Source organism: Culicoides brevitarsis, chromosome 3 (genome assembly GCF_036172545.1).
Source record: "Culicoides brevitarsis isolate CSIRO-B50_1 chromosome 3, AGI_CSIRO_Cbre_v1, whole genome shotgun sequence".
Taxonomy (NCBI): Eukaryota; Metazoa; Arthropoda; class Insecta; order Diptera; family Ceratopogonidae; genus Culicoides; species Culicoides brevitarsis.
Window position 1 is genome coordinate 3078446 of NC_087087.1, and position 15230 is coordinate 3093675.

The following is a 15230-nucleotide window of genomic DNA, read 5'->3' on the forward strand; positions in this document are numbered from 1 at the left end:
AATAAATAATAATAATTTATTTATTTTATAATAATAAATATTATATTATTATATATTATTTATAATTATAATTTTCTTATAATTATATTATTTATTTTTATTTAATCAATAAATAATATAAAATTTATATTTATACGATTTTTATTGAAATTTGAATGAAAATAATTATTTTTAATATTTTCGAGAGAAATAATCTCTCTTTGAGAGAAAAAAAATTAAAAAGATGAATTTATAAAAAAATATAAAATATTTTTCTTGCGAGCTCGCTAGATAAAGACAGATTTATTTTTATATTATAATTTTAAATAGCTTATACAAAATTCATTGGTATTATTCAGAGTTTACATAAATAGAGTGAAAAATGTACATTTTGTACATAAAGAAGAAGTCCCATAGACACACGTCTACGTCGCATACGGTCTATGGCATACCTCCCGTACTCGCAAAGTATATAAGAGAGCCATACTCGTTGCCACAGCTCATACGCTGCCATCGATACACAAACGGGCAATACAATATTTTTTCTCTATAGTGTAATATAACAAATGAAAGAGTCATATAATGTGTTTGTTAATGGGTGTAAGTGAAATAAAACGATTGCGCAAGATTACTCTTGACTATAATGTTGTAAAAACAACATTTTCGAGTTCAGTTTAGTTTCGATTCGGAATCGTAGTATCAAAGTGAATATCATCATCATTCGTTCAAAGACAACGGTGTAGAACAGGCGCGTTTTTATTAATATTGTTATTACCCCCCCGAACAAAAAAAAAATATAAAATAAAATAAAATAAATATAAAACATATTAAAATAATAAAACACAAGCTACTACTTCAACTTCTTCTGCAGCAAAGATAGTGTCATCATCAAATAAAAATAAAATTGCAATAAAAATTACTGTCCAAAAAAATTTTATTTAAAAAAAAAATAAAAATAAATAAAATATGATTTTTTATTATTAAAATTAATAAAAATTAAAATTTTAAATTATTTAAAAAAAAATAAAAAAAAATATTTATTGAACAAAAAACGTGACAGCAAAAATCAGTTAATAATAAAAAAAGAGTTTAAAACTAATAAAAAAGAAAGAAGAAAGAAAACGAAAGTGTCTGCAAAAATAATAGGTGTTAATGTGCTATTTTTATGATTATTATTGAGACACTCGTTTGATATTTTTGTGAACTGAATAAAAAAACAATTGACTTGAAAAAAAATAAATAAATGAATATGATGATACGATTTCCTGAATAAAATATAAATTAAATAAATAAAAAAAAATAATTAAAAATTTATTTATTTAAAAAAAAATTATAAACTAATTTTTTTGTAAGAAAAAAAAATTCTTACAAAAAAAATATATAAAAAAAATTTTTTGAGACAAGTTTTAAATAAAAAGCCGCCAAAATTATCGCCAACATGAATTCGTACTTTGAGCAGTCCGGCTTTTATGGACATCCGCATCAAACAGCAGCTGGAATGATGAGCTCTGCAGCATCTCATCATGATCAAGCCTCAGCTGCTGCGGCGTATCGTGGATTTCCGCTCTCTTTGGGTAAGTTGAGTGATTTAAAAAAAATTAAAAAAAAAATGTGAAAAAAAATTTTTTTTAAATTAATTTTTAAAAAAAGTGAAAAAAATTAAAATTAAATAAAAAAAAATTATTTAAGGCTCCGCTGCTGACACAAACGGCTACAAGGATGTTTGGAATGCGACAACGGGAGCAAGTGCTGCACAAACAACAGGATCCTCAGTGCCCGTTAGACCTTCCGCATGTACCCCGGATTCGCGTGTTAGTGGTTATATCGATGCTGCAGCCAGTAGTCCCGCAAGCAGAACAGGTTCGGCAGGCGTTGGAAGCGGATCCGCTGCTGCGGCAGCAGCTTGGAATGCAAATTGCGGCATTGGAACACCGAGTGCACAAAGCGCTACGTCAGGTCTCCATCAGTCAAATCATACCTTTTATCCGTGGATGGCGATTGCAGGTGAGTTTCAATTTTTTTTTCGTGATTTATTAAAAAAAAAAAAAAATTATTTCAAAAAATGACCTACAAAAAAAAAACAGATTATTGTAATAGTACGAAAAAGAAGGAATACGAAGGGTGCTTATAACTTCCTTCCTATTTCTCTTCTTCTGTGCATCGCCATCGTCATCGTGTGCAATCCACTCCAAAACTAAATATATCCCATGTTTGTTACCATTCCACACTCTTTTTTTTTACAACTTAATAATATTATTATTATTGTTGTTGTTTGAACGTGCTGTTCTGTTTCTACCCTCCATCCATTCATTTATTTATCCCGCGCGTAGTGTACGAGAAATTCCCTTGCAAAAAAAACTTTATTATTTTTGCATTAAAATTATTTTTTGGGGAACTCAATTATTATTGCTGAACTAAAATAAAAATAATAAAATTAAGTCAATAAAAATTAAAATTATTTCCGATCGTTATGGGTTGCTATAAAAATTTACCGACGGAACTTTTTTTTATAGCAAGTTCATTTATCATTTTTTGATTTATTGTATTTTGTTTTTTATTTATTTATTTTTGTTTAAATGTTTATTATTTAATTTTTATTTTTAAAAAATAAAAAAAATTAATTAAATTAAATTTATAATTTTTTTAAATTTTTTATGATTTATTTATTTTTTTATACATAAAATTAAATTTAATTCGTTTTGTGTAAAAAAAAATACATTTTATTTTATTTGATGAATTTTAATTTTTTTCGAATTAAAAATTTATTAAAAAATAAATAAATAAAAATTATTTTATTAAATTAAATTATTTTATTATTTATTTTTTTATTAATTAATAATTTTTTTTTACTAAATATTTTTTTTAAATATTTTATGTATAAATAAATATAAATTAATAAATAATAACAAAAATCAAAACGAAAAATAATTAATTAAATTATTTATTTTTGTAATTTATAATTTATTTATTTTTTACACAAAACATCAAACAATTTTTTTTGTGTGTTAACTATTATAGAAAAAAATATTATTCTATATTTTAAAAATTACTTAAATAAAGCAATAAAAAAATTTAAATTTATTAAAATATTTCTTTTTTAATTTTTCATGTCAAAATAAAAATAAATAAATAACAATTGAAATTTTAACAAACTATGAATTTTATCATTTATTTATTTTTTTAAAAATATTTGTCTATATTTTAAAAAAATTAAATTAATTAAACAATTTTTTTTTATTTATTTTTATTTTTTTTATGATTTAATAATTTTTTTACTTTAAAAAATTAAATTATATTTTTTTATATTGAAAAAAAAAATAATAAAAAAAAAATAAAATAAAATAATAATTAATTCAATTAATTAATAAATCAAACTAAAATTAATTCCCGCACCTTGTGTGCTAATTTCCTTCCATTAAATTAAAATTTACACCCAAGCAAGGTTCAAACTTCAAAACACAAAAAAAACAGACACTTTTTTGTGCTTGTGCACACTTTTACACAAAATAATGCTAAATAATTTGTTTTCAACAGCTACCCGAAAAAAAAAAAATTAAACACATCGTAAACCATTTTTATCGGCTTTTCGTACAACTACATGCCCATGCGTCGTATTAAAAATCTATAAACAATAAAAACGAGACGAAGACTTTAATTATATGTTATTTTATGCGAGAGAACATAGAATTTACAACAACATTGTATGGGTCTTTAGAGTAAAAGGAGTGACGAAACACCGATTAGAGTGACAATAAATGTTATTTTTATGTCTTTTTTATTGTCAATTATTTTTTTTTATTTTATTTTTATTTAAAAAAAAAATAAAAATACAAAAAAAAATCGTTTGATGATAAGACGACCTTCAGCCATAAATTTGTCTAGCGTATCATTAACCTTGCATTACTTTACATTTGTTAAAAAAAAAGCGAAATTAATCATAAAAACGTTTTTTTCGCTTTTTTGCTGTAATTCATCTTCGTTTTTATTTTTTTATGCATTTCGCGTTCGAATTTAGTTTTAAAACACATGCAGGTATATTTTTATATATATATAAAAAAAATTGTATTAAAATGTAGTTAATCTTCTTTTTTATTATACATACGAGGGTTTTGCTTGCCATAAATAATTTTAACAAGTCGCGAGTGTAATCTTAAACATTTAATTGAATTAAAATAACTTTCGATAAAAATATTAAATTTTCACGTTAAAAAAAATAGATTATCTATTTCACTACCTGCGTCTCTTGTTTAACGTTGCAACATGCGAAGAACATCTTAATAATACCTTAAGAAAGCACTGAACATGAAAACATACATTTTTCTGCAAAAAAAAAAAAAAAATAAGGAGGAGGAATAAAGAAAAAAAGTCAACTTGTAAATAAATAAATAAAACCAACAAAACAAAATAAGCAGAAAAATTAATGTGAATGAATAAAATATAAAATAAACATATATTTTTGTATATGTTGTATTTATATATGAAACAATATCATCATCATCATTATTATTATTATTATCAGTTACATTTGTAAATTTTGTACGAGCGGTGTATTTTATATTGTTACCTAGACAAAAAAGATACAAGAGTACTTGATATTATTATTTAATTAACATTAACAATTATGTGAAGAGTTAAATTGATATGTGAATAACTTGCGATTTTTTTATTCGTCGTCGTACTTTCGGAACAATCATGAGACATAACGTTTATTTGTTCAATTGTGTGGCGCTACATTTATTTAAATTTATTTGTCTAAAAATATCGTCTCACTGTGGAATTTAACAATTGAGCACACATCTCGGTTTTACATATTTTTCGTATAAAGTGATGTATTTCTTTTTGTTTTGTGCGGCGATGTGATGACGTGCGTCCATTTGTTCTGATTGTTTAAAAATAAATAAATTTTAAAGTAAAATAGAAACTTTTGTGCCATTTTTGTTTTTTTTTATTTCTTTTGATGGTTTCTTCTTTTTTTTGTTCAAATATGACTGACTGATGTTTGACAGGAACTGCCTTTTTTAATTGGAATTTTTTTTTCTTATTGGATTTTATTTTAATTTATTAACTAATTATTTTTTATTTATTTCTTTAAATTAAATTTTAAAAAAATATTTTAAATATAAAATAAATTTTAAAAATTTTTTTTAAATTTATTTTTTTTAATTTAATTTTTATTTAAAATTTGATTTAAAAAAAGTTAATTTTTTAAATTAACTTTTAAAAAAAAATTAAATTTTTTTTTGATATTGAATAAATTTTAATTTATTTTAAAATTAATTTAATTTTTTTATTTAAAAATAATTTTTTAATTTTATAAAATAATTTTTTTTTATTTTTTAATTTTTAATTTTTTTATTTATTTTTTATTTTACATTTTTATAGAAAAATTATTGATTTTAAAAAAAAATTTAAACAAAAAAAAAAAAAAATTAAATTAATAAAAGCTAATTAACTAATGATAATTAAAATTTAAAAAATATTTAAAAATTAATTTTAATTTTTTTTTTAAATTAAAAATACTATTAAATAATTAAAAAAATAAAAAATTTTTTTAATAAAAATTTAAAAATATAAAACAATTAAAATTTAATTAATTTCTATTTTTTTTTAATTTTTGAATAAAAAAAAAATAAAATATTTAATTTTAAAATATTTTTTTATTAAAATATTTTTAAATATATTTTTTTTAATAAAAACAAAAAAATTCTCGAATACTAAAGAAATCATTAAAAATCAATAATAATTGAATCGAAGTGTTTTTGCCTTAATTTCAGCTCAGGTTGCATATATAATAATTTTTGCATATACACAAATTCGCATAACATAAGATATGGATTAATGTTATTTATTGCTTTCCGAAGAACATAAATTATTTTTCAAGCAAGTTTTGACAGAAAGCATAACGTTCAGAATTAAATGCATGTAGGTAACAAACACACAACAAAAACACAAAACTGTAAGAAAAATAAAAAAAAAAAAACGCAAAAAGAAATGAAATGAGAAGAAACGTCTGATTGTTAAACGTGCGATATGCATTAAAACAGAAATAAATAATAAATTGAATTGAATTGACCGAAAAAAGGTTTAATGTGAAAAAATATCAATTTTTGATCGAATTTCATAACAAAAAATAATTTAATTTAATTTTAAATATTTTTTATAAAATAAAATAATTTAATTTTAATTTTTTTTAATAAAAAAATAAATTAAATTTTTTAAAAAATATTTTTTTAATAAAAAAGTTTAAAAAAAAAAATTTAATTTTTTTTAAATATTTTTCATTATTAAAAAAAAATAATTTAATTTTTTTCAAATAAAAAAATTATTTAAAAATTTTTTTTTTATAAAAAAATATTTAATTTAATTTAATAAAAAATTCACGAAAATTATACTTTATTAAAAAAAATTAAAATATTTCTTTAAAAAAAAAATCCTCTAAAATTAAGGAAAATTCCTAAAAACGAATAAGAAGCAATAAAAAAATTTAATATGGCAAAAAATTGGCTTTTGCACGTCAATCACATGCATCTTAATTATAGGTAACTTGCCTTGCTCGCATGACTTAGACTGAAAAAAAACAAGGCAACAGGTCGTCATGAATGAAGGTGTAGAAAAAAAGGAAAAAAAGGCTACAGTCAATAAACTTTCAATAATATTCTACACGACGATGATTCTTACCTTTGTTTATCATGTGAGTTTTTTTTTGCTTCTAAACAATTTTTTTTTTGTGTGAACCGAAAAAAATAGAAAATTTTATTTATTTATTTTTTTTATTGTCTATTTTCTCATGAATCATTTTTTTTTATTTTAATTTTTTTAACAAAAAAAAAAAAAAAAATTGTTCACGTCCCGCAAAGTTCATTTCTGAATAATAACCAAAACTTTTTAATATTCATGTCGGTTCGTTGGCCAAATATTTGATTTTTTTTAATAAATTCATAATAACACAATAATTCACATGTTCCATTTAAGTTAATCGTTATCAATGTCATCGGGCGTGAAATGAGGCTCTCTCGTTATAATATTTTTATTTTTTTTTGCACTTCGCGAATAGACGACGACGACGAAAAATATGATTTAATATTGCTGATAGAACACGTGTATTTTAATAACACCGTGTGGCATCAAATCATCATATCACCGTTTACTTAGCGCGCTTCCATTCGTCGACGTCGTTGTTGTTGTATGAATGTGCGAGACGACGACGTCGAGTGATGTAGTAAGTAGTAGAGAGTAGCGATATTCACACACATTCATTATATGCAAGCAAATAAATTACGGGCAAAAAAAATGTAGCAGGGTGACCAGAAATTGCGAACGTGTGTGGTTAAAATGTGTCGTGAGGAAGCCTTGTGTGACGAACGGCGGGAAGAGAAGCCTACACGGGTAATTTTTAATATATGGGATGCTTTTGTAACTGCTTCTGATGCGTTGCGAAAATTATTTTTTGAGGGTCTGTCTTTTGAATTTTGACCTAAAATTAAAAAAATATTTGAAAATTAAAAAAAAAATTAATTTTGAAATTTTAAAATTCTTAAAAAAATTAAATTAAAAATTTATATTTTTTAATTAAAAATAAATAAAAAATTAATTTTCTAAAAAGTTTGACATACCTTAAATTAATATTTAAAAATTTTATGAAAAAATTTAAATTTTTTTAGAAATTATAAATTTTATTCATATTTTTTTTAATATTTTTTTTACTATTTTAAATTAAAAATAATAATTAAAAAATTAATATTAAAAAAAATAAATATGAAAGTTGAAAATTTGCATAATTGTGAAAAAAAATAGTTTAATTTTTATTTTGTGACTTTCATAAAAAATTATTAAAAATCTTAAAAAGAATTTTTTCTGAATTTTTAATTAATTTTTAATTTAAACTTTAATTTTCATAAAATAATTTGAAATATTTTTTTTTATATTTTTATATTAATTTGAACAATTAAAATTTAATTATTAAATTCAATTTAAAATTATTTTTTTCAAAAAAAAAAAAAAAAAAAAAAAATTTTTTTTTTCTTAAGAGAAAATTCAAAGTATGTTTAAGAAAATAAAGTTTAAATTAAATATTATTTAAAAAATTCAGGAAAATTTTTTCTTAAAGAATTTTAATAATTTTTGTAAAAAAATAAATATTGTATTATGAAAAAAATTAATAAATTAATTTTAAAATAAAAAAAAAAAATTAAAAAAAATAAATTTTAAATAAACAAAAAAAAAAATAAAAATATTACATTTAAGAGCTGAAAATTTTTACAGCCAGAATTATTTGTTAAAAAAATTAATTCGATGAACATTTTAAAATTTTTATTTTATTTTATTTAATAAAAAAAAATTCACTTTTTTTTTAATAAAAATTTTCCCAAAAAAAAAAAATAAAAAATAAAATAAAAAAAAAAATTTTTTTTAGAAAAAATTAAAATTTTTTAAGAATTTTAAAATAATATTTTTGATTTTTTTTTTTAAATTAAAAATTTAAAAATTTTAAAAACAAAAAATTTTAAATTAATAAAAAAATTAAAATTTAAAAAAAAAATTAAAATTTAAAAAAAAATTTAAAAATCTCATATAAAGCGCTTTTACCTCAAAAATCCTTTTTCAATAACTCTCAACTCGTTAAACACTTGTTTCTCGCAATCCAGCGCATCATCCACGTCTCTGTCTCCCGTGACTATGTAAACGTAATTTCGCAACTAGTCCCATAAAATTCTGCTCTTCACAGAAAAAAAAATTGTTACAAATTGAGTGTTGTGTGTCGTTTTCCATGCCGTTGCTACTATACTTTACTGCTGTATCATCATCTGAAAATGTTTACATTTTAAAATTAAGTTTTTTTTTGTTCCTTTGATTTACTATTTAACGCGAAATGACGACGACGAGGAGATAATTCAGCAAAATAAACGAAGAGCAAAGATAATGAATGTTGAAAAAGGTCAGATTTGCCTTTGTTTCATGTTTTTGCCTCGCTTAATGACTGAATATTGACAAATTTCGCTGATAACTTCGAAATTTATCAATTTTCCAATAAATAAACTTTTGATTTATGGGAATTTAGCTTTTTTTTCGCTGCACTAACCTACTATTCTTGACACACATTGCTAATTACCTTCGCGCATGTAGAAGAAAATTTTTGTAGAAGGAAAAAAGCCATTAAGGAAATATTAAAAAAAAATTTTTTTTATTGAACGAAAATTTAAAGAGATAAAATTTGGTGTTTTTGGTGCGATAATGAACGGTTTGTGTACTCACGTTAACATTTATTGCCGATTTTATGGAAAAGGACGACTTTAAATTGCATCTCAAACTCATAAATAACCGACAAAAAAATTTTTCTGCCTACCTGGCTCTTTAAAGATTATCGCGATACATGACAAAAAGTGTCCCTTTTAGTGCACACACAAGAAAATGAATAAAATTTACATTAAGCCACTTATGATGTAATAAACAAACAAATTGATGACGAACAATAACATTCGAGCGTCAAACCAGGGGGTTCCCGCTTTTTATTATTATTATTATTTTATCGCTTCATATAGCACCAACTGAACAACAAACGGAGTGTTTTATGACCAAACACACACAAAATAAAAGAGTAATCATAAAATTTTGTAATAAAATTCGTGACCTAACGCAACATTTGTACTTTTTACCATACGTGTGTTTTCTCTCTGTGATAATGATGCTGGACATGAATTTTGAGACAAGAGAGGATTTTCACTTGTTTGTTCATGTTTACGGGAAATTTGTCATTTTTGGAAATGGGTTAAGAGTGTTGAACTCGTTTTATGAGTGAAAGGGGAGATTTTTTTAATGTTTAAAGATGTTAAAGGGTTATAAAAGTAATTTTTAAAGATTTTTGAGACTTAAAAAAATAAACTTAACCTTGAAATTGAAAAAAATATTTTTGGCGGGAATTTTTGACAGATCGATCAGTTGATTTGATCAATTTGAATTTTGGCGGGAAATTTTTTTTTATTAATTTTGATCTTAAAATTTTAGTTTTTTGAGAATATTATATTATATTTTATATAATTATAATATGTTTAATATAAATTAATAAAAATATATTTTCCCGCCAAAATTCAAATTGATCAAATCAAACTGATCGATCTGTCAAAAATTCCCGCCAAAAATTTTTTTTTTAATTTTAAGGTTAAGTTTATTTATTTTTTTAATAAAAAATTGAATCTTAAGTCTCTGAAATCTTTAAAAAAAATTATATTATACATATATTATGTTACATTAAATAATAATATATAATAATTTTTCTCATTTGTTATATTAAAATTTTTTTAAATATTTTAAAAATTTTTATTTTTTGCACTTTTGAAGGTTAAAATTTTAAACAAATGACACAAAATTTTCAAAAAATTGATAGAAATAATTTTTTTTTTAATTCTTGCTAAATGAATATTGATTTTTTTTTATCATTTTATTAAAAAAATTGTTATTTTTGCAAAATATTGATGAAAGTTTAACTTTAATTCACTTTTAGCATCAAGTCAAGGAAATTTTTGTGTTTAAAAAATATTTTAAAGTCAAATTTTATAACATTTTAGAAAAAAAAATTAATTTAAAATAAATTTCTCTTGATAAATATCTTGAAAGACTTGCACTTTTTATTATTTAAAATTAATTTTTTTATTTTTTTTTTATTTTTTTATAAATGTAGAAAAATTAGAAATTTATACAAAATATTTAACTTTTACAACTTTAAAACTTAAAAAATTCTTCAAAATTTAAATTAAACGCACAACTTAACACACGATACACTTTGCACAAAAGTTGCAACAAAACTAAAACTTGTTGTTGTCCAAATTCCAATTTTACGCAATTTCAGACTACCTGCTACTTTTTTTTTGGCACCTACAAACATGCAATATTGAACAATTTTATGATTTATTACTAAACATTTTTAACTTTTTTTTTGTTATTTTGAATAATATCTGCATTTACCTGAACATCACGTACCAAAAAATCGCTTCAAGGTCTCGTCACAGGGTTCGAAAAAATTCTTTAAGCAAAAAAATTTCTTATGAGAAAAAATTCTTGTAAGAAAAGGGACGTGCCTCTATAATAAAGCAATAAAAACGCACAAACACAAACATAAAAAAAATTTCTTTAAAAAAAGGACGGACTCTTTAATAGGGTGAAAATTTAGCACTTCTATTCCTTTTTATGACTTTATATCGAAACACTTTGTATGAACGAAGGAACTCGTTTCGTTGCCACACGAGCAGTAGTGTGAATAAAATGCTTTATAGCATATATGAGGTTGTTTATGGTGCGATATAATTTTTTTTTTCTCTTTCATAATTTATGATTTTTTTCATATTTTATTCTTACCTGGATCGTTTTCGTGTGTTCGAAATGCTTCTTTGGCAAGCGACCTCTTAATGAAATTCGGCAAAACGGGAATAGTAATGCCATCTTTTATGGATTTTTGATAGTTTTGATATTTGGATGATTAATTTAAAGATATGAAGAAATTAATTTTAAATTTTTTTAAAGAAAATTTTCTTTAAGAATTTTTCTTTGATAAAAATTAAAAAATTATTAAAATAAAAAATTATATCAATTTTTAATTTTTTTTTTATTTTAAAAAATATTATTTTTTTTTTATTAAAGTTTCAGAAATAAAAATTAAAAAATTTGAAATAAAAAAATAATAAAAATTAAATTCTAATAATAATATTAAAAAAATAAGGAAAAATTATATTCTTATAATTTTTTTTTGAATTAACAAAATTATGAAAGAATACTTAAAAATTATTAATAATAAAAATTTCAATAAAATAATTTGAAAATTTTGATAAAATAATTAATCATAAAAATTTAAAAAAATATTCAATAAAAAATTAAAAAAAATATTTTTAAAAATTTTATATTTTTTTAAAAATATTTTTAATTCTATAATAAAAATTTCTCAATAAATCCTTCAAACTCCCAAAAATTATTAATTTTGCATCCATTTTTCCTTCCAAAAAAATTTTTTAAAAATAAATTTCAACCTTTTTTCTCAAATTTCTATTATAATTCATCAAATTACTCATCCAATATTCCCCCGAAATCGCCTTAAAAATTATCACAACCACAAATTCACTGAAAAATATCACTTTTTGTAACAGGATATCTTTCCTACCTCTCTAATCGTGTCCAAACGATCTCCATGATTTAATATTCTGCGCTGACTAACATCCCAAAAAATCCACAAAAAAACGTGTAAAAATATTAATAATAGAGAGACATTTTTTTTTTGGCTAACAAACGCCTTCTTCACTTGTGTGTGACAAATATTTCTCTGTCTCAATTCCGTGCACGTTTAATTTTTCATAAACAACGCAAGAAAAAAAAAATTCGTCGTGTTTTTGTTGTCTGTGAACTTCACATGAGTCTCAAAAAAATAAAACGGAATTTAATTAAAAGAATTAAAAAAAACCAAAAAAAAATTTCAATGTTCAACATATCATTTTTTCTTCGTTACTTTGGGCGTGATCAAAATAAGAAATAAATAAAAAAAAGAAGAACTTTGTAATAAATCTTATTAACATGACATTTTTACTGGTTTGTACCACAAAAAAATAAAATATGGATCTCTTTTATATTTTTTTATTTATATTTTTTTTTGTTCGAAAAATTCCGCTTTTTATGGTAACGAGAGATTTTTTGAGATGAGTTCTATGGCAGCAAGTGAAGTGTAAATTTCAATATATTATTTATTGTGCTCCGGCAAGAGGCTGGCAAGTCATGTGCGAATATTAAGAAATAAATCCTTCATTTCATGTCTGACTTGGCAAAACGTCGTTCCAGACGAAAACTGTCGTTTTTCTGCTTTTTTTGTTCCATTTCGAGTTACAACTCTCGAGAAAACCACATGAATCGTACTCTCTCGTTCCCATATTTTAACAGCACATAAATCATTCAGTTAAATACCTTCGGACATATGTGCTTGATCGCCATCGTGCGTGCGTCGCTGCTGACACACAATAAAAGCGTTAACGAAGGCAAAACGAACGAAAAGTCATATGGTACCATTTGCATTCGAAACTCCGGCGATGATGATGATTATTGTCTCTGTCTCTCTGTGTTCTGAGCCTCAAATTTATGCCGTTTAATTAAGTTGGATTCAAAAAGTTTCGGCTCGGCATGTTAAGGAAGGGATTAATAGTTACACATATTTGCACTTTTCAAAAAACTTTCGACTTTTGAGGGACTTTTCGTACAGAAACACTCGAATGGAGCGAAAGAAGAAGATGAAATATCGTGTCAGTTACGTAGGCAGAAGAGCAGTCATTGAACAATTCACAGTTTTATATTTTTTTTGAGGAAATTAATAGTTTTGCTTCGTCTTAAATGATATTTATGAGCAAAAGTTGATCATCGGTTCGTGTTAGAAACAGATACGAGTGTGAATTTGTGAATTCCGTTGAGTATTTAATAGAAAAATTGGATTGTTAGTGGCATGTGGTTTGAGAAAATTTGCTCAGAAGGCAATTTTTATGATTTTTTTTTAACAAAAAGTTTTTTTAAAAATTTTTTCCATTAAAATTTGGGTAAATTTTTAATATTTTTACGATAATTTTAATTTTTTTTAAATATTTTTTTTTTATTTTAGAATTATTTATTCGATTTTTAAATTTAATTTATTTATTTTATTTTATTGATTTATTTAATTATTATTAAAAAATTATAAAATAATTTTCGATAAAAATTTTTTTTTATTTATTTGATTATAAAAAATATTATTAATATTAAATAAAATAAATAAAAAAAAATAATTTTAAATTAAGAAAAAAAAAATTAAATTTAAAGAAAAAAGTAAATTTTTATCAAATAATTTAAAATATTATTTGATTTAAATATACTTTTTCTTAAAAATATAATTTTTTTTCTTGATTTTAAAATTAATTTATATTTATTTATTTTATTGAATTATATTTAATATTAATAGTTATTTTATTATTAAATTATTTTAAACATTTTAAAATTATTTCATTCAAGAAATAAAATTTTGCTCACTTAATTTAATTTTCTGAGCAAAAATACCTTAATTTCGACGTATTTTTATGAAAAAATTTCACTTTCTTTTAATTTTTTATCCTAAAATCTTCGAAAATTTCCTTTAAGAATATTTTTAAATGACTTTTTTGATCAAATTTCGATTTTTTTCTTCCAAAAAAATTAAACATCATCCATCTTCTTCTGCCTCCAACACACATACCGCATTTTTAATAACATCTTCTACAACAACCGAACATTTAATCTTACCTTCCTATAAGATAAATAATTTTTTTCCTGAGCAATACGACACACGATACACATAACTTTTCAGAGTTCGTTCTACAAATTGATATATGGCTGGTTCAGATTTTTGTGTGATAAACCGGTTAAACAGCATTTTTATGGTTTGTTTTGAATGAATCTGCATATGTGAACGAAAAAAAATATTTTTTTTTATTTTTTTCGTTATTAATCATAAAACATTTAAATAAATTTCGTTGGTCAACAAAATAGAAGAGAAAATTGACTAAAAGCGTCTAGACAAAAGAAAGAAAAAGAGGAAGAAAAAGAAGCTTTACCGAAAAATAAATAAAAAATGAGGAAAAAAAACTTTAGTTATAAATTTCACTTGACATCGCACAAATTAAGCTCACGCAACCGAAATGGAAAAGGTAGAAAAAAAAATTAAAAGAAAGTACGGCGTTTTTTTTATGGAAATTATAAGTAAGTAATGCAAGCATTCTGTTGGAAAATTTATGGTAAAGAATTCACGTAGTTTTTTAACTTTTTTTCGTCTTACGTGAAATGAAAGGTGAATCGAAAAGAAAAAAAAAGTTTTCTGATTTTTTTTACTGCATTTTGAAGAAAAAAAAATGGTATTTTTAAAGGATTGAAGTCATTTTTTAATATTTAAAAGTTTAAAAATTTAAAAAAAAAATATTTTTTCAAGAATTTAATTAAATTAAATTTTCAATAAATAAATAAAAAATCATAAGAAAATAAAATAATTTTATTTTTAAATTTTTTCATATTAATTAATATTTAAATATAAAAAAAATAATTAATTAAAATATTTTTAAATAAAAAAAAATATAAAATTATTTAAATTATCAATAAAATTGTAAAAAAATATATTTTAAAAAATTTTAGAAAAAAATTAAAAATTATTTAATTTTTTTAAAGTTAGTAAAATAAATTTAAAAAAAAAACAGAAAAAAATTAAAATTCAAAAATATTTATTAAAAAAA

The 15230-nt window shown here is 21.8% G+C and overlaps 1 protein-coding gene across 1 annotated transcript in view; it reads left to right on the plus strand.

The window, feature by feature from the left end:
• Positions 1-1227: 1227 nt before the first annotated feature.
• Positions 1228-15230, plus strand: part of LOC134833049 (homeotic protein ultrabithorax-like) — a 58117-nt gene continuing 44114 nt past the window's right edge. Inside the window, exons 1-2 of the mRNA XM_063847212.1 lie at positions 1228-1553; positions 1669-1983. Coding sequence (XP_063703282.1) covers positions 1418-1553; positions 1669-1983 — 451 coding nt within the window. The 5' untranslated portion in view covers positions 1228-1417. The remainder of the gene's footprint in view (positions 1554-1668; positions 1984-15230) is intronic.